The 26,427-nt window shown below is 42.2% G+C and overlaps 1 protein-coding gene across 2 annotated transcripts in view; it reads right to left on the bottom strand.

Moving 5' to 3' along the window:
• Positions 1-24,271, bottom strand: part of SOBP (sine oculis binding protein homolog) — a 111,722-nt gene extending 87,451 nt beyond the window's left edge. For both annotated transcript variants that reach the window (XM_063150965.1, XM_063150966.1), the window contains exons 1-4: positions 24,089-24,271; positions 14,750-14,888; positions 12,712-12,897; positions 464-615 (exon numbers count right to left, since the gene is read on the bottom strand). In XM_063150965.1, the coding sequence (XP_063007035.1) occupies positions 464-615; positions 12,712-12,897; positions 14,750-14,888; positions 24,089-24,184 (573 nt within the window). In that variant the 5' untranslated portion in view covers positions 24,185-24,271. The remainder of the gene's footprint in view (positions 1-463; positions 616-12,711; positions 12,898-14,749; positions 14,889-24,088) is intronic.
• Between the last annotated feature and the right edge of the window lie 2,156 nt (positions 24,272-26,427).

Raw genomic sequence — 26,427 nt, 5'->3', positions numbered from 1 at the left:
TACAGCTCACTAGGAGCAGTGAAAAGATGTGCAGTATTGTGATGGGACTGAGACTTAGGCCCTAAAATCATTTACCAACTGGCCATGATCCCAATGCCATGGGACTTGGTGGCACTGTCATACACAGACTTTCTCTATTCTATTTCTCTGATACTTCCTCTTAGCTGTGTATATGTAGGAAGTATCCTGAGACTCTAAGGCCAAATTCAGAGTCTTATGTTAATGCTTATTAGTATTTAAATTTCCTGACCCTCACAAAACCCAAGTATAAAGCTGAGAGAAACTGAAAGAAAGGTTAGTAAAGGGTTGACAGTCCAACAGACAATACAGATGGAAAGTGGTGGGACTAGGTGAAACAGAGAAAACAAAAGAAAAGAGTTTCTATTAGATGCTAAATGAGACTCAGGCTGGGCCTGATTAAAGCCATGTCTATGTAGGTTACATCTTTCCTTATTTCTCTTACCTTGTTTCTCTTGAAATATGCTCTTCGGCAAGCTGCAAAGCACTTCTCGCTGCAGAAGCATTTCACTTCACTTCCCATACTCAGGGAATAGCGCTTGATTCCAACTTTCTGGCACCAGGCACACATTATTTGTACATTTGACACATCATCTTCTACAACAAAAATATAAGAACAATGTTTACATGAGATGCAAACACCTTCCTCAGACATCTGCACACTTACTCTTAGACACAAGCAGCACCAGCTCATCTTATTGCTAACTCCCTCACTGTCAGAGAGCAGAACTGTGCCTGCCTGTGATCACCAGCTTCATCCTCAGGCAGCCAGTGACCTGTGCCAGCCAGACTCAGCAGCCTGGCAAAGCTTCTAAAATGGCTGGAAAAGATGATTAACTCCAAAAATTGTGCACTGCTGAAAATGTCTGGAAATCTTGAGAACTTTTTAGCACGCTTTAGAGCGCACAACACTTTATTAAACGAGTAACCAAGACTGAAGGTTTAGTGGGTATTGCTGTTTTGCTCTTGTTACTTACAGTCTGCTGCAGTGAGTCCCTGAGATGCTCTGCTCAGCAAGCTGTTGATAAAAAACAGCCAGAAGGTGCTGCACCAAGGCAGGTCTCTAACACAAGCCCTCTTCTAAATAAGAAGGAACATAAAACACCCCTTTTCTGTATTATTTTGAAATGATTAGCATACAAAACAGGGAGCTTTTGTGTGAATTCAGCAGTCACAGAAACATAGATTTAAACAAGGCAGAAGTTGCAGCACTGTGGCAAAATCTGCCGGGTTACTTTTCAGTCATTATCCTTATTGGTCAAATTTTAATTCAGGCAGAGTTCACAAGCCTCTTTCAAGCTCTTCTCTAACATGTGTTACAAATGTGGCATGTGTGCCTTCTGGCATGTAAAAATACCACAGAGCTTATTTACTAATGTAAATATCCTTTTGCAATATCCTTTTGTGGTCATCACTCCCACCTCAGGTTCACAGACAACAGCAGTGAATAGTTAAGCCTACTAAACAGATCAAGTCAAGAAGTTTGCAGGAATCTTTCTGACTTAAAACACAGAATTCTTCAGTTCTTATGTCCAGTTTGTGATACTGAATGACCTTTCAGTTACAGACAGCAGCCATTGTCTAACTTCTGGGAAAAAATATCCCTGGAGACTAATTGTTAAAGCAGTTCCTGGTCCATGAGCTGTGGAGAATTCATAGCTTAGAGATTCTGTCATGCAGCCATCCTATTTCCCTATAAAGGATTTGTTTTTGAAGCTACGCTGTCATCGTTCTGTAAAATTATTGGCAAACTAATTTTTAGCAGAGTGATTTGGCTCCTTTCCCTGACTATCATAACTCAGAACTACGTGCTGCATTTTACTCACCTTATTGGAATAAATACTGCCAGTTTAATAACTTTTTTCCTTCCACAAATTGTGTTATGATTTACAGCTACAAATAAAATTCTACAATGTAAAATAATGACCTTTTAGTTTTAATCAGACTGTCTACCTTTAAACCTACATTTAAGGCCAAGTTATAGCACAGATTTGTGTTTAATGTATTGTATCACTTACCCTTTAGAGTGGGATTTGCCAGTATTATAAGCACCTTCATATACTGAACACGAAGGGAAATCAAAACAATTTGGCCAAAATTATCACTAGCCATCTCTAGGGTGAAAAAGCCTGCCCTGAGCTGGCTATAATATCAGCCAGGCTGCTGTAACACAGGGTGCTGGGTGGTGATTTTTGCATGCCACTTTCTCTGCAGACTGGTCTTGTCTAGGGTGCCAACTACTCCAGCACAGACCTAGAGCTCTTCCCCCATTCTTGTCCTGAGCCATTTGCAGCACTTATCTTTTTCAAAGGCACCCTGATTCAGCTACTTTTGCACCATAATAAACCAATTCCTTACAGACTGAACCTGCCCCTTTGAATGTACCAGGACAACAGAAGATCCTCTGAATCAAAGGAACCAGACAGCAGACTCTTGTTTCAGATAACAGTAACATACATTCCCCTACTGATAAGAAGCATTTTGTCTCTGGAAAAGAGATGATCTACCAGTGATACCTTTCTAATAGCCTTCATTTCTGATGAGAGGAACTCTCATAAATGAAAAAAGAATATTACAGAGCTGAGAGTTCACTGGCAAAGTAGGTGCTGAAGTAGCTCTTTTCGAAGCAGATTAGCTTGTCTGGGGCACAGTTTTTAAGGGGAAACACAGATGCACCACTGGGATTCTCAGGGGCTTTCATGAGTGATTTGATAGGGGGAACACCTCAGCTGTCATTCAATTTCTGTTCACTAATTCACTTGAACAGTCTCCCATAGATGATGAGAAAGACACACATAATTGTTTATTTCTAATTACACAGACTACCAGCAGCAGCTGTTTACATGGAAAAGCCATGTTATTCACTGCTCTGCACTTTTCTGCAGGTGTTATGCAGGATAGTCAGGTTCAGTCCACCTCCCTCTACCAAAGCCCTCTAAGACACATCCTGGCAAGGGAAGGGGAGGAGAGGAGAGAGAGAGGGACCTTCCATGTCAGGTTGCTGTCTTGCCATGTCCCATCCAGCAGAACTTCACAACCACCTCACAGAGAATCCCTTGAAGCAGCATGGCTTCACTAGTGGTCCATAGATTTGATGGTCAAAAAAATAGCAGAGAACAGTTTACAAACTACTACTTCCAGTCACTGTATGCACTTCCAGAAGTGATATGTGATATCCAGGGGGCATCATCAATATTAGTCAAAATGGTCATCATTTTGAAAGAAGGAAGGGGAAAAGGGAAGGAAATAATCTAGCTATACACAAAGAACTCAAACTATTTCTCTATTCTACTCCTTTCCCACAACAGTCATCAAACAATGTAATCCCTTTCATTTCATGGTAAAAGCAATAATAAAACTAGATGCCTCTTCAATTAGATAGACTCAAGAACACTGCTACAAAAGGATTAACTGAGTACAGCCATGTGAAGCAGCCAGGAAATAGCAGTACTTCAGAAGGCGGTTCAGAGTACACACTTGCTGGGACAGGACACTAACACATCACTTTTCAAGTCATCTTTGTTCCCTCAAGTGTACATTTGCCTAAGACAACTTTTGATGCAACTCAAACTCAAACTTTTTGTAATGCAGTTCATCAAGTGAAATAGAAAACATCCACGATCACATTTCTATGGACCATCAGTCGGATCCAGCCCAGTGGGAGGAAAACTTGGTCTAAACTCAAATATTCTCTTTCAGCCATAAGTGATGATAAGAACAGCAGAGAAAGGGAGCCATGCTTGGTACCTGGGGAGTACAGAGCTGTGCCCTATGGGCGTGGGTGACAGCTGGGGACAATGATAAAGGTTCAAACCTGACTGACTGTGTGCTTTCCTTCTTCACACCGGTTGTGGTAAACATCTGTGCAGACCTTGTGAAAAGAACTAATAGGCATGTTTTGTTACAGTGTATCAAGCTTAGTGACCAAAATTCAGAACTGCAACATTGGCAGAAAGTATTACTTCATGTATTTCTACCAGCAATGAGAAGCAATAACGTAGCCTCAAGACATTAAGACTGTGTGAAATAAGAAAAGACAGAGTCTTGGGATTTAAGTGCTGTCATCTGCTAAATGCAAACTGGAATAATCTGAAACCAGAAATTCATATCTTGCATTCCATTCAAGATAAAATTCCTCTCACTTTTTCACAGACCTTTGTTTTTCAAGGCCAAATTCTTTGAAAATCACTTTACCAGATTCCTGCCCTGCTTTCAGGAAAATGTATCAAATCCCTGTTCCTAGAGTGTTCAGCTAGAAGAACTTGCTGCTAGGAGATCACAGGCAAGTAGGAATTTTTCAAATCCAGTAGTTTAAGACTGGTTATCTGTCTTCAACATTTATTCTAATCTTTTCCTGATTAGAACTGCACTAAGAAAGCTTCTCCACAATAATTATCCCAGTTTACTACATTGGCAATAGTCTCCTTTGTTCATAGTCAATCTTTTGCTGGTAGTCTAGTTTAGCATATCTGCTTAAAGTAACATGAGCTCATCCTGACACCATGCCTACATCCATCATGTGAGCTCCCACTGGAGCAGCTCTTCTGATGAAGATCATTCACCATCACTTTTAGGACACATATAGCTATGCTGACACATGTTTGTAAAGTACACAAATATCACTTGCAAGTCCTGGCACAGATAATATTGAAGTGAAAGAAAATACTTCTTATAAAAAAATAACTAAAAAAAATAACTTCTTCTAAAAAAAATAACTGCCTTTTTTCCCCCCCTCCATCTGGGCCTGCAACTTTATGACCCGCTTTTGCAAAGTGTTTAGCATGCTCTCAGATCTGTCACACTTATGACAGGTAGCATGGGCACTCTCACAGGTGAGACAAAGAAGAGATGGGACTGACACAACTGAATAGTAACAGGAGGGCTTTCAGCAGAACATACATATTGCTGTCCTCTCTAATTAGACCAGGTAATAGAAAGATAAATTCTTTCTACATACTGCACAAGATCTAAAGTTCCAGCCTCTACTTTTCTGAGTTCTCAACTCTTCACAGGGAGAGATATTGTGGGAGTTACAATATTGTGATTTTCTGCCTCTGGGTTGTGTCATTACAAGTGGAAGGAGCACTCCCTGCACCCACCACACAGATACTGTTCAGTTATATCTCCTTGTGGTTTTTATCCTGTGTATTTTTCATAATGAACAATGCAATAAACACAGAGTGTTTGCAGTGTTAAATCATGTTCCCAAAGGGAGTAGTTTGTATAACAAGATAAAATTATCACATTATAATAACTAAATATGCATCAGTCTAAAGCATGCTTCAATTAATCATCAAAAGTTTGCACCGCCTCTTTAGGTCTTAATTAAGCAGAATGTTTGGAATTTTTTTCCTTTCAAACCCATGTGAAGGAGCTGCAGAAAATTGTTCCTCTTAAACCCAATGAGCAGCAGTTTACACTAATCGATCTTATATGGAGCTATAATTTAAACAGGTGGGGGAAGTGAAGGAATGTAATGAGTACAATGGAGTAAATCCATCATGAACAGCTCTGTCTCTTTATCTAAGCAAACCAGCATGATCTATGGTGTTTAGTGCAATGTTCCTGAAATCCCTACAATTCTGGAGTTAATCCTGAATCAGTTTACTAAGTTTTAGGTTGTGATACTCTACTAATACTGTTTTGAACTGAGATGTATAATTTTCAACTTTAACTCCACCTTCAAAAAGTTGAGTGAAACTAAATGCAGCTACAGCTCTAATCCTGCATATTATGATTCAAGGACAGGTACTTCAAAACCTTATTTTCCATATTTCCTTGCAAGAAATTCAGCAGGAGATAGTCAACCCTTCTGGCAAGAAGATAACATCTCTCCCAAAGGTGCCCAACCACAGCACTGCTATGCAGAAGGAAGACCAAGAGGATGGAGTGTATGGGATTGAGATCTCAACTATGGCACCCGGACTGAGCAAGCCTTTCTGAAACCTGTACCTTGACTTGGTTGTATCCATGATCTGATACAAAAAATATTTTGGAATCTCATCCCTCCTCCCTGTCTTCCAGCCAACCAACTCATATCTAGCATGAGTTTCTTTCCATCACACTATCAGAAGCCATTTTTCTCCACTACTACTTTCCTCTCTTTTTGCTGCATCCTACCCCCTGACCCAGGCAACTTGGATCCTAGGTTTTTGGGTAGGGAGCTATAAAGCCCTTTTACTTTGAGCTGGGAACTGCACTCAATCCACTGGTGTATATATAACTTTAAATATTTTAACTGCTTTCACTGTTACTTTCTAATGAAAAGCTGCAAAACTTCCTTTTAAAAGACTTAAGATTAACTTAACTTGAGCATCTGCAGCAATAACATTAAGGGCTCACTGTTTCCACTGGGACCTGCCAGGATTTCAGAATTGGATAATTCTGAGTTACTCTCCTGCTGCTCCTGAAATCCCAGATCACTATTGAAGAAAACCAAGTAGCATGTGTTCAGATTTTTCATCCCCAAGTAGTTCCTGAGGTTGTTGATCCCAAGCAAGGCAGAAGCACCATTACAGTCAATTTTCTTACACCCAAAATGCTTTACCAAATTAATCTCAAACTAAAAAAAGGTGAAGAAACAAAACTTCTGAGACATTGCTGCAGATTCCCTTGTGATATCACCTTAAGTGCTCATCCCCTAAACAGATGGGGCACGTGACAAACTTAAGGTACAAAAAGCACCTTATAAAAGTCACTACCAGAGGAAGATTGAAATATAGGCCTGACAATAGAAAGCTTGCTGCAGCCATCACTATGGAAATATCAGAGCCTCTACAATGCATTTCCTTTTAAGGACCAGTCTCTTCAAGTTCACTGCTGTGCCAATAAAGCAAAATGTCCCAGCCCCTTTTGAAAAAGTCATTTTGGGGAACCACGGCCTGCCTACGTTTTCTATGCATGAGCTGAGGCACGTTCTTATGCATAGCTCAGAAGGGACTGAATGCACAACACAAAAGCTGGCATTTAGGCAGGTTTTAAACATGCAAACAAAAAACGCACCTATTTCAGCAAACAGAGGGGGAACCCCCTGTATACTTGAATACATGCTATTAAGGTGCATACATGGACTTTATTATTTTCTTTTTAGCACAAAGGAAACGTTTGGCCCTCCAGAGAGAGCAAAAGACAGCAACAGCAGGCTAGATAGGGCAGGCATCCTGGCAACCACTGGCATTTAAAAACCCAGGCAGTAATAACCCTACAATCACTGGAATTTTGATGATGCTTCAAACTGAAAACAAGAGAAATAATTTGAAGAGTAGTGACTATAGGATTAGTTGCAGTGATCTTTACCAGAGGGCAAAACCTACAGTTAGAGAAACTGTAATGCTGTTCAGCAACCTTCAGATATCTTCTGAAGAGGGATCCAGAGCACAGTAAAATGAAAGTCTCCCTCATATACAGACCTGACTAGATTTGATAATGTGGTCTTTACTTAAGGAAAACTGCTACTCGGTTCTGCCTGGAATCAAACTTCTTGCTACTGTAGTTATAGATCCAATTCCTCAGTGAATTTTGACAGGTGATCTTGGAATTAATTTTTAGTGGCCTGCTAAATACATTCATGCTTTCAGATTCCTCCAATGCAATTTAAATATTGAGAGAGGTTACAGCAGGCTGTTCCAGAATGTTCGTAGGGCAGGAACTCTGCTTATTCCCATATGTTGCACAAAGTTACTCATCTGCACTTGCATTTACAAAATCTCCTATAAATTTTAATTCTAAAGCAATGCTAAACCATAACACAGAAAATTACTGAATCCCCTCCATAAAATAACTAAATACTTACTTTAGCATTTGAATCTGATATTTCTTTGCCAGCCTAGGTCACAGGCTGATTTTACAAGTCAGCACTGGAAATGCTTCTCCTTTAAGACATTTTGCCTCATCAGATACCATTCCTCCAGCCTAGTCCTCCTTCACCTTCACAAGTTTCTGATAACTTCTGGTACAACTTCAGCCATAATACAGAACCGAACATTCTGTTGAGACATTCATCTGTGGGTTATAGGATCTACATCCCTTTTCCTTCTCCAAATGTTATGAAAACCTTGGGAGGGAGCATTATTTCTCCCTTGTACTTTTTTCCTCTGTGGAAATCTCAGTAAACTGCATGTCATCATGCCTTCTGCCTCCCCTTCTCCTGTGTCCCTGGGCAGTGACCTCCCCTGGCAGCACAGCATTGCAGGAAGCTTGTTTGGGATGCTCCGAGCAGCTGGCACACTCCGTGCAACACTTGTACAAAGGAGGAGGCAGGAAAGGGAAGGATTTTGTAGACCCTCATGCTCAAAGGACAGACCAACCAATGTACTGTCATGGGGATCACAAGATAAAACAAATCAAAGAGCACTCAAAGAAATGGGAAAACTGAGACACCATAGCCTCCAGCAGGTGCCAGGTGAAGGAGGCAGCTTGTTCTCACCCGCATTGAAAGAATTTTTTGCATTCTTCTTTGACTACCCTGATTTCAGCCTTCCTTCATCCCAGGTAACAAGAGTTGTCCAGACTTGCCTGAGTAAAAGGGCAGAGTCACCCTAAGTGCCCTCTCAAATTTACTCTGTCATTAAAGGCTGCAGAATTACAGAAGGTTTGCACACTACATACTAAGGCCATATACCCCACACAACTGTGGTGAGATTTTTAGTTCTGGGTCATTCCAGGCTATTGCATTGCTGTTCCTCACTATTTATATGAGACTTTTAAAATGGGAAAAAAAATCAACCAATCAAGCAAAATAAAAAAACCTCACGAGCCTTCTTTACATTGCTGTGCAGGAAATAAGAACCTTCTAACAGCAAGCAGAACTAATCTTAGGATCACTTTGTTGCAAGAGGCTGTACTCAAGACTAACCCTGAAGATCATTGAGAATCTGCAGCCAGGTCTAAATGTAGTTGCCAACCAGCTGGGCAAGATGGACTCTTACTAGCCACAAGGAGACTCCTACAGCAACACTCTGGAGGCTGCATTGACTTCTCACACGCTTCTAGATGCAGGCTGGATGGCTAATGCTGACTTATAAACTGATGTTTGACTTGGGCACTGTTCCAGTGTGGTCTCTCTGGCTTGTGCTGCAGATCAGGGGAGTGCTCTTGCAGACAGCCTCCCATCCAAGTAACTTGCATTCTCCTGGTGGATGCTTCCCATGACTGGATTTAGCATCCTCCATTGACACACCATAACCTGAGTCTGTAGATACTCAGTGCACCACATAGGGCCCATGCATTAAACTCAACCTTCTTTGGGTTTAATTATGAGGTACAGCAAGGAGAGAGTGCCTTTATTGGAGCTGTTTCTATTTGGTTAGTAGCACCCTAATTCTTTCCAGAATCATATAAGCAAATTGGAACCTAACATTTCATTTGATTAAAGCAGAAACTGAACAGCTTGAAGATAAAATTTTAGTCAGACTGCTCAAAATTATTTGGTTTTCAAATTTAAAAAAAAAAACCCAAACAAAGCAAAAAAACCCCAAAAAACAAAACAAAAACCATCAAAACACAAACCACTTTATTGCGAAATAGGCATGAGGGGAAGAAAGGTAATTTTGTCAACTCTTCAAGGTTTTAGCCTGGTCATACAAAATATGAATGCAAGCACGACCCTTGTTCAAAGCTTTCCAGCACACTCAAGGAAAACCTAGTCTGCTGAAATCTTCAATGGCAGCTTCCTAGATAGTTTAGGATCAGCACCCCTTCCTCCACTTTTTCAAACTGATAGCTGTTTCTGATAAAGAATTGTATTTGCCTTCCTAGAAATCCTGCTTCCCTTGGCTTCCTGACTGTCTTTTCTACCTCTGCAATTGCTATGTCAGTGCACAGTTTCCTTCTGGCTGCTCTTCAGGTTTGTGAGCACACCCCATGCTCTGCTCTGCCTCCTCTTACCTGTATTGAATCTTATCAGCAAAATTATTCAACTAATAATTCAATGGATCTGCTTATCCTCTTCAGACCATTACACTCCTGTCCAAATGAATACCTCAGCCTGTCTCTCTGACACCTCTTTACTCATGCTGACCCTTCTGTTCAAGATCAATACAGCAAGAATTCAAGTCTTAATAATTTCTCCCTGAGTGCTCACTCCATATTATTCGCTCAATATGGATGGACTGCACCATTTTTTCTGTCCTTCAGGTTCATGATTTAGGTATCATTTTCACCTGTGGGCACTCCCTTTTGAGCTATAGTGAAGTCTTGTAGATTTTTCTTCTGTACAATATCTAAAAGCTTTTCTCACCATTCACAAACTCTGGGCACATCCTAATTCTTAGCCTCCCAGTCACTGCAGTGCATCACTACCTGGTGTTCTCTCTGGTCTGTAATGCAGCTTTGCCCTCTGTGTGTCCACACAAAATATGCTGCAAAGATCCCTTTTTCTGCCCAGCATTTTAACCTTGAAACTTGCTCTTGGCCTCTTTCTGCCTCTCTCCTCTGCCCCCTTACTTCATTTATCCACTCAAACGTGGATAAATGCTTTTGTGGCAGGTCAGTCATAGCCTGACTGTCCCCCATGCTGAAAATATCAACCTTCACCTTATTAATTAATGTGATTTTAATCACTTGTCTGCTCAAGTCAAAGAAGCACCTTTGTGCTGTTGCCAAAGTCATCCCCCTATGCTTGTGAGGGACTCCAAGAAAACATCCCCAGAGTTACTCTTGTCTGGCCTTGTATCACTCTGAAGTTTTCTGCTTTGATGTAGTGCCCACAAAACGGTGTCAGAGTGCAGTGCCAAGACCACTGCCTTGCACACTGGCTCTCCTGGAGCCTTTGTACTCCCTTTCCTACCAGTTGTTTCTTGCCAGGCTCTTCAGGGTGATCATGGCTAGGGCACCAACACCCTAAGATAAAACAAAACCATTACTACCCATGCTTGCTGCAAATCCCACAAGGTGAGATTCTCCTCCCCCTCCAATCCTCCCAAGCTTTGGTCTCTAAAACAAAGATGAGATAAATACATTCATCTGCTCAGAAGTCATGGTGATCTAGTGCTCATTACCGATCATGGGATAAAGTCAGAGGAGGCAGAGATTATGCATTCATATCTCCTGTGCGGGTACAACAACATTATTCATTGTTAATGAATTAATTAAAAACCTAAAGGTGGGAAAGACTTATGAAAAGCTCTCTCTACACATTACCCTTAGAGGTACATTTGAACACAGGATCATATGTTGTAGGTGGACAGGCAAAGAACAGAAGGCAGTTGACTTGGCCAAGATTCCCTTGTGTCCACTTAACTACTGTTGCAGTAATTTGTTTTTCTACTTCATAGTTCAATCTCCTCCTGCTTATTTGGTGTCATAAAAATCCAGCAACTCTGGCAATTTTCACAATGCATGCTATAGCCTTGCGTTCACATACCACAAATTCAGCATTCTGGATTCATTCGTGACTCAGATTGGAGGGGAAAATAGCTTGGGATGGCACAAGCCCTTGATTAAAGCTTTAGGGCCAAATCAACAACAGCTGAGGATCCAGCCCATATGGCCTGAGATCTTTAGCTGTGTAAAGGCTGCAGGAATGGGTCCAAATAGCTTTGGTAATTAGCAAATATCATATAAAATAGATTGAAAGTCTTTGGCAACGAGCACGTATTGAGTAACATTTGGAAATTATTCATTGAATATTATATACTTCTTTAGAGATAAAACTCAATGGCATAACAGTAATTTAGGAGGGGCAACTGTAGTCTATTACAAGACCAAGAACAGGCAAACACTTCCTGGGATCAATCAGTATTTTACAGCTACCTTTAGACAATGTCACAAAGGGCAGAGGTGACTTGGGACCTGATCCTATAAGCAGTTCTGCCTCTGCAGAAGCACCCTGGCACCTGCTGGCACATCTTTGGCCCTGTGTGTGGAGAGCTGATGTTCTTGGGTAGGAGTTGCATGTCACCCTGCAGTCCTCAGTGCCTTGGTCACTCAAGAACAACCACAACAGCACCCAGGGACTTCCATGGAAGCAGGATGCCGCCTGCTCCTATCTGGATTCACCAATTTTCACACCGTGTGGAGCAATAAACAATAACACAACAATTAATCACCCTGGTGTAGCCGTAAGAGCTCCTTCCACAGATTACAGTAAGCAGCATGCAGAGGGGAATAAATCATTTTTCATGCAAACTCTGAGGAATGGCATGTTAGAAAACCACTCCTGATAAAAATCTAATGAAAATGTAAAACGTCTCAATGCAGTCTCCTGGGTAGAGTCAAAATCATATTAAACCCTTGAGAGACAGCGGTCAGGGATTTCAATGGGAATCAAGAGACAGTATTCCCAGTATGAGCTTGTTAACCTGATATAAAGATATGATACTGATTTGATGGCTTTGTCTCTTTCACTGTTTCCTCCATGCAGCCTATTTTTAATTTAATAATCTTCCATTAATTTAGTTAAAGGCTTTATTCACCAGAACAAAAACTTTTTTTTTTCCTAAAAGCAAATGCTGTTGAAGTGCTGAGAGCATAATCCAGCATGAGGAGTGTCACAAGCAATGCAAGTTTGTTGTCATTGCATTTGCAGGAGTTTTTCAAGAATACTAAAGTGATTAAAGCCACTCTCCCATTCATTTTTAAAGTACCCTGTGACTGGATTTTAATCATTTTGAAATCAGCCCTCTTCCTAAGACACTGGGATCTCAGGACGTTGTCAATAACAGTAACCATTTTTACATGTTCATTAGGATTTACCTGCTGGTGGCTTTATGAAAGGTGGTGGAATTAATGGGACAATTATAGGTACATTCCCATGATCCTTCGACCCTGCTGGTGAGTCTGATAGTCCATTTCCTGTGGCAAGCCCTGGGTAGCTTGGGTTTATATTGTACGGTGAAATAACACTGTCCTCAGGTAATTTTGGTTTTGGCAAAGAATTTTCTGTAAAACACAAAGAACACATTGTACAGTATGACACATAAATTTCTTAAATGGCCCTACATACTTTCACCAATCTCTTCATTAAATTACTTACCCTAATATAAGAATAGTGCACAAAAATCCAAGGTATTTTCCCTTTTAAAGAAATTGATACTTTCCAGTAATCTTCAGAAGTGCTCCATTCTTTTTTCAAAATCAAACTCACACGTTCTTTTTGCAGAAGGTAAAAGGTGGGATTATTTTGTCATGTATAGCCTTAGTATGCCTGATTTAGTCAATGGCATCCTATTCTTGTACTTCATTTCTACTGTTTGCATGGTGATCACACTTGGTGTGCTGTGATTTCACCAGTACAAGGAGCATGAACTGAAGAATAAAAGAATTCCTATTCTCTATAAATAATATGAGTAGTAATAATAAAAGGAATTTAAATAAAGGAACAAAATATTGAAATCACAGCAAAGCATGCATAAAATGATGACAGTTATTATTCTAATTCTTTAATCCCAAATCACCTCTGGATTCTTATTTCTAAGAATTTCTCTAATAGCTCCCAGCCATGGGACTCCCTCTTTTCCCATCTTTCAGAACAAGAAATATGCTTTTTCCCCTCCCAAAAACTGCATACACCAAAAATTTCTATCTGTCACAGGCATTTGACATATATGGTACATAAAACATGATTTGTATCATGTGCCTGTTAAAAAAATATTTCACAATTTTGATCAAGCATAGACTGGAGCCAGTAATCATTCAGTAAAAGATGCATTTATTAAAACAGAAACAAATTAATTGTATTACTACACAGGCACAAGTTTCTTCAAAAGTAGCTTAATGACATTATGTTTTCAATGAAAAATAAATATTGATCACCAATGTTGTTATAGTACTAACAAGCTGCAAACATTCAATTTTAACACAATTAGGTTGTTTCACCTTACCTTTAATTTCTTCCCCTTTTTCCTAGCCATCTGTCCCTCAGCACTGGTCTCTCTGGTGTCAATACTCATTGCAACACTCACTGAATACAGTGCTGCTGCTGGCTATGAGAAAGAAAACCCAAGCACTGCTGTGCATGAACACAGTGAAAAGCAGCACTCCAAGTGGATAAAAGCTGCTGGAACCTCCTCTCTTTACCTCCCCTTTGAGGAACTCCTGTTGGATAAGTCAAGATGCAGCAATTTTCTACTCTTCTCCTTACCCCGATGACAAGCCCCTATCCATTCCCTGAGACTGAGGAGTCAGAAGGCAAGAACTGAATGACCAAACAAACCAACGGGCTCTCAGCCTTTACATTTTGAATCACAAAGATTCAGCAATGTCTCAAACAAATTTCATCCATGGAAAATTTCTACCACAGTGCAGAAGACAGTACAGTACAAACATGGATGAGAAGCTTTTTGTGAACATCCACACTTGTTCCTACATGTGTGAATATTCCAGTTAAAAATCTTTCAATATTTTAAAAAGTTGCAGGCCAACCAGCCTTAGTATGGGAAGCCAAAGGGTTCCTTAAGGCCACCCTGCTAAGAAAGTACTCCTTCCCTTCTCCAGTTGTGAGTAGTTTGTTTGTTGATACCACAGACACATGGCTTTCAACTGACACAGGAAAGGCATTATTTGTGAAGATATATATCAATATATAACAATATATCAATACACCAATAGCAAATTTGTTAAATTACTTTTCCCATAGCCTATCAGCTTCCCTGTGCCACAAGGTACTCTCAGGTATTTTTATGTAAAGCAACCAAGACACAACAGCAGAACATGCTTCGCAATCAACACCAATCAGACAGGTTGAGCTATTAATCTCTCTTTACATGAACACAGAAACATGAAGTCTCGTTACCTTTGAGAACAGAAATGTGCTGGCGGCTTTCCCCATCTGCTGAGTAGTTCCTGAATTCAATATCTTCTCCATCTTTCAGTTCTACCTTATCATAACCATACCAGCCAAGGAGCTCATTCATAGTGTTTTCAGCAAAGTTCTGAAAGAGAAAAATTACCTACTTATTTATGTAATCAATAACCATTTGGAAGGAAGGGAGGACTGCATAAATCGAACCATATCTGTGCTACATGAGGAAGTGTCAGGTTTGGCCCACCTCCTCAAAGACAAATGTTCATTTCATAACTCAAGTGCATAAAGTGAAACGCATTTAAATCTCCGACTGGCACATGTAATTATGACAGAGACTCATATGTCTGTAATTTAAAGAAAATGAAAAGGAGAGTAATTTATGACTCTTGCTCTGACATTCAATGTCAGAAATATTTTAACATACATTCCTCACACAAACTTGTCTGTGTTGCCATAAAATATTTAAGACTGCAGCAAGAGAATAACAGAAAACCAAGATTTTTTTCCAGCCAGCAGTTAATCAATCTTACTGCATTACAGTCTTTTCAGCTGGAGCAGGTCACTGACACAATTACAGTTCCTTGAGATGCCCATGAACCAAATCAAATAAAATTGCAGCAGACATTTTTTCTCAGTTTTAAGCCCTTGCATAGTCAAAGCACTTAAAGATTCTTCACTGTGACAGCATTCTACCATCATTTTTCATACAAATGTTTCTTATATTTGTTTAAGAAAACCTTTCTCCATTTTGCCGTATTTATTTTCAAACCAATTTCCAAGCGGCTGAGTGGTTACATTTTCTGTTTGTATGGAAATGTAAAGTATGGAACATGACTGTCATAACCCTCAATTTCCATTAAAAATATGTCCTCTAGGTCATGAGGCAAAAATATTTCTGTAGAAAATGCTCATTACTGGGCCAGGAGATTTAGTGGAGTAAGTTAAGAAATCTGCAGCCAGGCAACAAAGCTTTCTGAAACCAAATAGTGCCACAGAGCTCCACAGCTTATGGACTTAGGAAACTGCCAAGGGAAACCAGCTAACAAATTATTGTAATGGCAAAGATCAGTTTCAAGTAGTATGACAACTATAAGTTGAAACAAAAAAGCCACACACAGAGCCTTTCTACTTGGTTTTTGCAATTTTTTGCAATTTTTTTTTATTAACACTCTCCTAGAACAAATTCCAAACTTCATATTCCTCCAAGATCTTGACATCTAAATTAATGCCTCTGATAAGCACTGCCTCCCAGGACTCTGGCAAGGGAATAAGGAGAATACAACACCAATTCAAAACAAATGGTGAATGTCAAATTTGCAGGTTGCCAGATTTTGTCTAGTAACTGCTCTAGCTAAATTTTTGAGTGGGAGAAAGTCTAATGATAGAACACAGCAATTCTCCAATCATTTAAACAAATAAATAAAATTAATCAGATGATAATTGCTTTTGAATTCAAAGCTGCAGCAGGCGGTGTGTCCCAGAACCTCGGAGCGCTGCACTGCTCCTGGCTCATTCATCACACCAGATTTCATAGGTGTTCCTGTCACTCAAGGAGCACTGTAAAGCAGCTATAAGCAATAAACACAAGCAATTTGTACTCTTCCAAGAGTATCATCTCTGCAATTATGCTACAAACACATTTCAGGAAAAGAAAACCCCAGAGCAGACTCCTAAAGCATCCCATTTCCTTTTGTTTTTTCCCCTGTGCATTTTCACCTTACCATCTGATGGAAGTCACAATTCTGTGGCTGTCCTGTGCAGCCCAAGATTTCTGGAAAACATTCCATTATCCCACCTCTGCTTCTAGACTCAGCATTATAAGTATGATATGTGAGTTATGCCACTACTACAGCTTTCAATGAGTACAATGCAGTGCAAATGTGGCTAACAACTATCTAAATAATTTAAATGATGCAGTATTGTGTTTTAAATACTAGCAAAATTTAAATTTTTTCTAGAAGTTGTTTTTCATTTTTTTGTTGTTGTTTTTGTTTTTTTTTTTCTTTTAGCTTTTTAGAAAACTTTTCTCTTAGCATTGAAGAGACCAAATTCACTAACCCTGTTTGTAACCCATGGGAAACCAATAACAAAATTACCTGGACCTGGGGAGTCAAATCTCACCACTGCAGCTCACCCAAAATGGCCTGAAAGGGCCCACGGAGGCCCAAAGGCAAGGTCTGCCAGCTTCCCTTGCTTTGCTAAATTTCAACTATGAAGACACAGCCCTAGAGACTAATCTAGCAAGGTAGAGACCAATAGACAAAGTCTTACCAATTTAAACCCCATGCAACCAAATTAATTGAGTAGCTCTAAATTTGCCTCCTGTGGATGCTTTGTGTTTTATTTGCACTGCTGATCAACTCAGACAATGAACAATTTCTAATTACTTGTCAAGGAATACATAAGCAAGGTTGTACATATGTTTGTTTTTTCCTGAAAATTCATACATGCATCTGTCTCCTTGAAATGTAGTCAAAATGATGGCTGGGTTTGCAATGGCACGAAATTTAAGTACCTTTCACATCTCATTTAAACTATCCATGATAAGTGATGCACCAAAATGAACACTCATACTGACAAAAAATACATTGGATTTCAAAATCAGTCATCATAGAGATCTGACTCTTTTATAAAATAGTAAACCAATGGGGTCTTTTCTATTAACTTCAATGAGAGTACAATGAGGTTGCATGCCAGCAATAACAAAAGTAAGCACCCTTTTACACTGATTTCCCAAAAAGAGTGGCTTGGACTTAAAAAAAATAAAAGAAGAAAACAATTAAGACATTCTCCTTCATAATTTATCTTACCTACTACAATGATGCAAGTGTCACCCTTAATACCATTCTCTCAGTGACTAACAGTCAGAGCTCCATTACACCACGCTCTATTCACAGCAAATGGAAAGCATGACCCCATCCTCAGCAAGCTGAGTGTCACACCTGAGAAGTGTTTTTTTCCACACTGACTCTACTGCATAGATGGGTATCCAAAAAACAACATCACCTTCCCTCAGACTCCTGACCACAACACCTATTTGCAGAGATGTCTAACACCCTGACAGTTATGCTAAGATCATGCTGAAACCACTGCCCTGAAGCTGACCACTACTAATTCATTGTTTTCATGTATTTCCCCTTCTTCCATTTCAATGATAGACACGAAACACATGGATTCAAGACATGGTAATGAGATGGGATTTGTAAAGATCAGTGTGGTGGCAATAGTCAATACACAAATGATTAAATAATTTTTCTCTGTATGAATGCAGGGAAAGGGGGAAAGAAGAAAAGAAAAAAATAAGACAGACAAGGACCAGTTCCTAGTGAAGCTAAAGAAAGGAAGAAAGCATATTAATACACAACCTGTACATGCAGAGCAGAACATCACTGAAAGATGCACAAGTGTCAAAGGCTTAGTGAAAGGAATGGTGACAATTGTAACACTGAGGCTTGAGAAAAGCAGGAACGTGGACTCAATACTGAAGCAGGAAAGCAGAAACAGCTGTGATCAAGCAGGCTAGACAGGAGCCAGAGGAATTGCAAGATCATAGACCTGCCAAAGACTAGGAAGGAGATGTGAAGGCAGGTGTGGATGACCAATGGAAGATGTGCAAGGAGCTGCAATTCAAAACTTTGGCAGGAACAGGACAGCAGAGACATTAAGGTAGTCCATGCTTACTTTCAGACTCATTCCCCAAAAGGATGTGGAGCATCTGCAGGATGAGGCTGCCACCCCACTCCCACAGCTGTGCCAAAGGGCTGGGATGATGTGAAAGACTAGTGTAGAGAGAAAACCTTACTCATAATCAGTAAAATCTCAGGTCAGCAACCATACTGCTAAGCTGGCACCCTTATATCCACTGAGCCCAAAAGGAGCCCCCCTGCAGGGACCCACAGATTTCATTGCAGATGTACAGCATGGAGTCTAACTTCAGCCAGGTGTGGAGGCAATGCTCAGTCCCCTGTGTAAAAACAGAGACTGAGCCCTGGTGCCACCCACAGTGTGGGTCAGCATCAGAGCTGAGAAGAAAACCACAGAAATCCAGTCCCACGTCCTTCTGTGCTCATTCTGCCATGCCAGGCACCAAGCACACAAATTTTTGAGACCACAGAGGAAACACCAGTCCCCTCTGCAGCTGCCAGTGCACCCAGGCAGTTGGTTAACATCCCACAGGAGCCAAACCTCCTGCTCTTCCCTAGCTGACAGAGCACCATTACAGCTGCTGACTGCCCGAGCATTCACTACGGCTGCGGCACAACCAGCTCACGCCTGCCAAAGAAACCGGCCCGAAAACGCTCCGCTGTCCCCAGTCACACACCACAGCCAAAGCCCTTCCTTCCCAAGAGATGGCAACCCAGCTTTTGCCCACTGCTAAGTCCCAAAGCACTTATCACCACAGTGGGGCAATGTGGAATTTGCATGTTTCAACTGTATGATTTCTCTACTCTTCTACTACACAGAAATACCTTCCCTCCTGGAAGAGCCAGGATAACTGACTGCTATGCTCATTGGTATTTCTACTTGAATTTGCTCCCTATTCCCCTGAAAGATGAAGAAGAGTGTGTTGATGCGCTAGACTGCAGTTTCCCTCCTTTCTGAGTCTGACTTATATGCTAGGCAGTAAAAATATAATCACATTTATTCCCACTTTAGGATTCATTTCATCGTAACAATACACCTACAGTTTGATTTTTTTACATTACAATGCATCATTTCCCCAAATCTTTGCTAATTAATACATTCTCAAGCTATGCCACACGTGTCTTTCCATCTTAGATCTCTTGACTTTCCTCCTCTATGAACATTATTCACAGAAGGCAAGGCCTGGCTTCACTGAATGGGGCCTGGCAAACATGGAGGCAGGAAACACAGGGGAGCATGAGTCTGTCAGACTCATTTTCTTCGAGGTTTTACTGCTGAATGTTTATTTCAGATCTGGGAGGAAGCATAGTGGCTCCACTCCATTTCCTTGCCTGCATAACCCACTCAGTGCAGAGCCCCACAAATTCACTTTTCACTTTCACTGCATCAAGGAAATAAAAATGTTTCTAGGGGCACTACACAAACTTGGATCTTTTTTCCCAGCCCTCACATTCTTTGCTTGTTTATGTTGTCGCCATACTGAATTCTGTGATTAGACCTTTACACTACCAGAAAGAACAATTCCATTATGCTTTACTTTCCTTTGTCCTCCCATGTACATTTGGTTCTGTATAACCCACTTTGTTTGGGGAAGCACTGCATTTCTGCAGTGCCCTGCCAGGTGAGGCTCCCTGTGCAGACAGGCAACCCCTCTGCAGCCATCCCACAAAACTTCCATGCATACTCCACAGAAAAACCTGGGTCTCCTGAAATAATGCAACTGATAAAGTCTGTCTGCTTTTCCACTTTCCCAAAGATAATTTTTGCTTTTCAGGAGAGAAGGGAGGAGTTTCCTTGGAATCTTCCGAGCGCTCTGAGCAAACTGGCTCGCTCCAGGCGCACGGCTGCTATGCCTGCTTCACTGCTTTCCTCCTTCTGACAGTAGTACTTTCAAATGCCAAACAGGGACTATTTAAACACTAAACTGAAAGATATTCTGATCAGTTTACTATTAAATGATAACAGATGGGGCTGCCCTAAGCTCTAGGCACCAAGAACAAAGCCCAATTTTAGATACAAATTAGTTCTTGAGAATATTTATGGACAGCAAACTCCTTGGGCACATGGAGCATCCCTGTGAAATTACAACATGAATTAATTGCTTATCTTTCAACTGCTAGGGACACATGGATACAGTGCCTCATCTGTGCAGGAGAACTTCCAGTGCAATTCAGTACTGGATGTAACCTCACCTCACAGCATTGCAGAGCACCTAGCTATTCCTCCTGAGCAGCACTGCTTCCTGCCAGCAGGATGGCAAATGGAAATACAAATGGAAATAAGGGAGGAGAGATGGATGGGGGATTCACCACTGTGCCTAGACAAGTGCTTTCATCAATTTAACTTTTACAGATATTTTGGTCTTAAAACAGTAGTGGGTTCCCTGATGACAATAGGTTTGGATCTATGAGTTGTTCTGTTATTCACCAGCAAGTGAAAATGACACCAAGCTGAATTTCAGAATAACCATCTGCTTTTCCTCCAGAGCTTGAGGTGAATGCTACCTCTGGAAGAAACACTGGAAAGTCTCATCTGAAGGAGGAAGGAGGACAAAAGAAAAAAAACAACTAGAAAATATAAAAGAGTGGCTGTAAAGGTCACAGTGTAACAAAACAGTTCCTCGTGAATATATTTTTCATTGAAACGTAATATCAGAAAACTGTGCAGAGTCATGTACTTTTTGCACACAACATTGTATCAAATTAAAATTTGTTATAACCATCGTGTACATCAGGTTAGTGATAACAAAAACGTAACTCAATATCTGGCATAAGGAAAAAGCGAGCAACCTGAATATCCATCCAGTCATGTTAAAACCAAGCTGTGACACTACTGTTGGAAAACACTAAAGCAAGCAGTTAGGTGTTGTGATCCTTCTCGAGTAAATATCTGCCTGTATCAAACAGCAAATCTCAAAGGAAGTCTCTGTGATGAAGTAATATTATTGCTCATTCATAGTGCCTTGAATTTACTGTACTTAAAATAGACACTTGCACCAATGGTCTTTTTATTATCCAAAGGGGGGGAAAAAGAAATCACATATACACCAGTCCTTTTTCTTTCTGCTAGCAAAGGGAGGCAATCTGATCCAACGTGGGCTGAAACCTGAGTAGGTCACTGTACACCATGATAAAATTCCCTAACCCCTGAGCCAAATTTCCCTGAGGGGGCCCTCCTACTTCTCCTTTACTTTCCAAGCTGACTTTTCCATTCCCTCTCTCGTCTTTTCCTCCCCTTCATCTCTTTCATTTCCCCTACCTTAAAGCCTTGATATCTGATCTGCTGCTGATACTCAGGTTACAGTTTTTACAGCTTAGGCTGTCTATTGCTGTATACATTCCTTTCTTTCTGCTCTGCTGTGATTACTTACCAGAGCTTATTTTACACTGGTCCAGATGAAAGCAGTTCAGATGAAGGGAAACAGCCAGCCTGTTTGAACATTACAGATACAAACCTACACAAGGGCACATTGTGCTCCTTCTGTCATCTCACTGCAAACATTCTGCACACTGTAACCAATTTGTTACATTTGTGTATTCTCCAGGTTTATTAAGAACAACTAGACGTCAGTTCATCAGTAAAGAACAAGGGTAAACGATCACCACAGGATTTTAACTTTCTCAACCAGTCAAAAATTCAAACTACTACTTCTTTTTCCTCACCCCTCTTTTTCCCTTCTTAGATGACAGCAGCCAACAGCCCTACTAAAAATGCATAGCACATATAGCATAGTTTATGCTGAAAGGTGGGCTATGGAAGGTTCTGCCATCAGCTGTCTCACTCTCAACAAGAAACTACATGGGTTCAAAATGTCCTTTCTATACACCTTTAGTTTTTAAGTCAGCTGAAATACTGAGGTTCCTTAACCTTAAGCAGTTAGCCATGATTAAAAAAGAGAAACTCTCTACACAAAGGTTAATGCCAGTGCTTAATACCAAAGCATTAGTTTAAAATTGTGTAATTTTTCTCCTTCACACAATGTTGTTTTTGTTTCTTCCTCACACTTTCAGACAAACATCTGTTATACTGTAGAAGAACAACTATCTCCCAAACCACTGAGTGTGCCTGCAGCCAAAGTAAACAAAACAAACCCAGAGGATCCAGCACAGTCAGCCTTTATATCCAGCCAGGATAACATTTCACATGTTTTGATTAAAATTAGCTAATTTGTAATTCTAGAACCTATGAAACTTAAAAGCTGCAATCCATATAGATCGCATTAGGCGATGCTCTGAGGGGCCAATGCCCTGCACTACAGACCTCTGCAGTCCTCAAAACTATGTGGGATTACAATGAGCAGTGACTCTCCGGTGGCTGCACAGAGCCCTCTCCGAAAATAGGATGTGTCACATATCTCACAAAGAAAGATCCCGCTCCTCTGGACTTGAAGCTACTACAACTTGTTTCCAAAGAGATGCACCAGCACATTATTTTGTTTGTACCCCTAATACTACTCTTGTTCACATTCACACTTGAAGTGCACACAGACCCATGTACACGCTCAATACACAGGCAGCCTCGGGCAGGAAAGGGCACCTAACCGAAATTACTGGTGTGCAAAAGAGGGGAGAGGGGAGGGGACGGCGCATTCCCGTTTAATTTTATATGGGGAGATCAATGTACCGGAAAGCAAAGATATTTTCACTAGGCATCATACATATTTATACACTCGCCTATATAGTATACATACTATGTGAACGAGTGACATTTTCCAGGCAGTCTTCCACTTATAATCAGCCTTTTAATAAATGACATATTCAAATTAAATCTCAGCAGCTTTATCTCATAGCCAGACTATGCTGTTTTAGTCACTTTATCTGCGCATTTAACAACAAGTTCAGCTGAAGTCTAGCAATACATTGTTACCAACTTTGGGGAATTAGAGACAGCAAACAGGCAGGGAACAGACATGGAAAACCGGCGCAAAAAACAGGACCGGTCCAGCCTGGAACAGCGACCTAATGATAAAAGAAGTTCCAAAAGAGCGGGTTTGTGCCATCGCAGCCATCCCAACATCTGGAGCGGCCGCCGGAGCACAGCTGGAGTGGCACCGGTTCCTATCAAGCAGGACAGCCCTCCGAGCGGTGAATACACACTTCCATCAGAGGCAGCCCTCGGACAAGCCCTCGGACAAGCCACCTTCCAGCGACACCCCTGCGCTGCCGCGAGCCGCGGAGCCAAGCGGTGCAGCGGAGGAGGAGGCGAAAGGGGCACGGGGAGAAAAGGGGTCTCAAGTGCCGGACTGATGCACGGCTCAGGCCGCAACGTTTCACTTTGACAATTTAATTACACAGCTGCAGCTGGCGATTGAAAAAAGGACAGAAATACAGTGTTTAAAAGAGATCTCTTTCTTTCCTAACTTTAAGGGCTTCGCAGCTACCTGAGGGGGTGGCTATAGAAAGAAAGAGGAGTAAAAAAAAAAAGGCTCATCATTGGCACCCGAGGAGCTTAAAAGCCCAACGAGAGAGTTATTTTTAAAAAATAAATAAAGCTGGTCAATGAACAGGATTTGCAGCCTGTGAATTCGTCTCTGTTTGCAGCCCAGGAGGCGGAGTTGAGACACATTCAGTGCATCCTACAAAAAAAAAAAAATGACAAGAGATCCTTTCTTATTTCATCTCCATGCTCGGAGGCGGGGGTGCGGGGGGGGACCCCGCTCCCGTCCCCATCACAGGCACCTACCTTCATCTCCTCGTTGATCTCCCGCTTCACCGGGTGAGCCGGCTTCCTGCTCCTTTTATTTTCGGGAGGTCTCCCTTCTTTCTCCATTTCTGCCATTTTTTGCGCCTACTTGGTGGTGGTGGTGGTGGAGATGAAATGGCTGCTGGTGCTCTGGGGGGGCCGGGAGGGGCGCGGGGGGGCGGCGGCGGCGGCTCTCAGTGGTGGCAGGCGGCGCCGCGGAGGGCCCGGGGGGAGCGCGGCGGCGGCGGCGGGCGGGCGGGGGGCGCGGGCGGGCAGGGGCGCGGGTGCCCCGGCGAGTCAGCCATCTTCTGCCTCGCCGCCGGCCCGCATGGGAGCGGCGGGGCGGGCGGGCGGGAGGCAGCGCGGAGCGAGCCGGCCCCGCGCCTGCTGTGGCGCTGCTGGCGGGCTGCCGCGGAGGGGGCGGTGGAGGGAAGGGGGAGGCCGGCCCCGGACCGCCGGCGGGCGGGGCTTGCCGGCACCGAATCGGCCGCCGCTGCCCGCCATGGGAGCCGGGGAGGGGGGAGGCGCCGAGCACCGGGCGGAGCGGAGCGCGGCGGAGGGGAGGGGGCGGTGCGCACCCGCCCCCAGCCCGGGATGGGGAGGGGAGCCCGGTGCTCCCCACGAACGCCCGAGGGGTCGGCCCGCTCTGTGCCCGCTACGCAGCCGACCCGACCCGACCCGTCCGCTGCCGTCCGCTCCCGTCCCGTCCCCGGCGCTTTCACCGAGGCTTTTCCCCTGATCACTCCTGGTTTTCCCTTTATCTGCGGCGGGGAGGTGCGGATGAATGGTTTGGTGGGACGCGCTTCAGCGAGGAGGTGCCGGATTACAGCACACACTGTGGGCGATACATTGATTATTCCTAGGCTCTGCTTTCCCGCTTTCCATGGCAGTCCCTGATTACCCGATACAACGCATTACGGCACGGGGGTGTCCATTGTTCCGACAGTCAAAATTGTAATCGTACGGGGTTTCTCATTATGACTGCGGTGCACCTTAAAATGATACGGTTTTTATCAAAACACCCAAACCCACAGTTGAAAATGAACTGCTTTCCGTGTGGGCATGAGTAGGCTTCCCATAAAAATCTCTGTTTAGCCTGTCAAAGACAAGTTCGGTTTGTGTGCAACAATGTTTAATTTACATTCTCTGTTTCCGAAGCTTTAAATCACTGGCACTTTTTAGCATGAAAAGTTGAGCACAACTTTGTTCGTTTCGTTACTAAAATGAGCCTTGCCTGCCTGTCAGAGTGATTTCTAGAGACACGGGGAACATTTTTCCCCGTGACTTTGAGAATAAGAAGAAACGGGGATTTTGCACAGTCTCAGCTGTTAGAGCATCGAGCATCAAAAGATGAGAATAGCAACCAGACTGAACCTGTAAAATCCTGGAGCACATCCGCAGTGGTAAGGTCACGGCCGCTGCGAGGCGAAGGTGCTGTCACTCCCCTCGCTGCCTGAAAGAATCAGGCAGATGTTGAGAAAAAACCAGCCCTGATGGTTTGTTTTTCGCAGAGCAGCAGGACCTCGCAGAGACCCCCGAGAAGGCTCTGCTGGCAGCAGAGTTGCAGGAGTTCAGCCGCAGCAGGGCTCGTGCTGTAGGCTCGGTCCGTTCCACACACCCCAGGAACACAAGGTCTGGGCTCAAACCCACCAAGCAGCAAGCATGAGAAGAAAACAAGGTGGTTTTTTGTTTGTTTTTTTTTTTGTTGGTTTTTTGTTTTTTTTTTTTTTTTTTTTTTTTTTGCTTGTAGTATTTTAAAATACAGTGATTTCTCAAACTTGTGGAAACTAACTTTTGGCTACAGGTAACCTTCAAAGGATGGTGCTCAGTAGGGAGGTTTCCCTCCTCCTGTGCCCCACCACCACCACCAGCCTCACCTCTATGTTTTGCTTACCGTATTCTATTACAAACAAATGGGCACAGTTAAGCTCTCATTAAGTACAGGAGATATTCCTAGAATCTCAGAGTATTCTTTTGCACAATAAGAATAAAACAGACAGCACAAAGGAAAGTTGCTTTTAAACACAAACTCACATGGCTCTTTGAAACCTTTGGCTGGAAAAAGCCAGCCAGCCTCAGATGACTATTCTGCTTCGAACAGCCACCACCTTGCTGATACAGTGTCATTCTAATGAAAATGAAAACTAGTTCTTGTATTAGACATATGGCTAATTTCTCTCTAGAGTGGATGGAAGAGTTTTAAGGAAAACCTTAAAATTTCTTGCTAAATAGAGTACTGCCTCAAATGCTCTTGTTCAGTGAAACATCAGAGGACTGCTTCTCAACACTTACTATGTGTATCGTAATAAAGCCCTGACACTGTTTCATTAAGCACTGCA

The sequence above is a fragment of the Melospiza melodia genome, chromosome 3 (assembly GCF_035770615.1).
Source record: "Melospiza melodia melodia isolate bMelMel2 chromosome 3, bMelMel2.pri, whole genome shotgun sequence".
NCBI classification, from domain to species: domain Eukaryota; kingdom Metazoa; phylum Chordata; class Aves; order Passeriformes; family Passerellidae; genus Melospiza; species Melospiza melodia.
The sequence above is the reverse complement of the archived record's forward strand: the minus strand, read 5'-3'. Positions and strand labels throughout refer to the sequence as shown.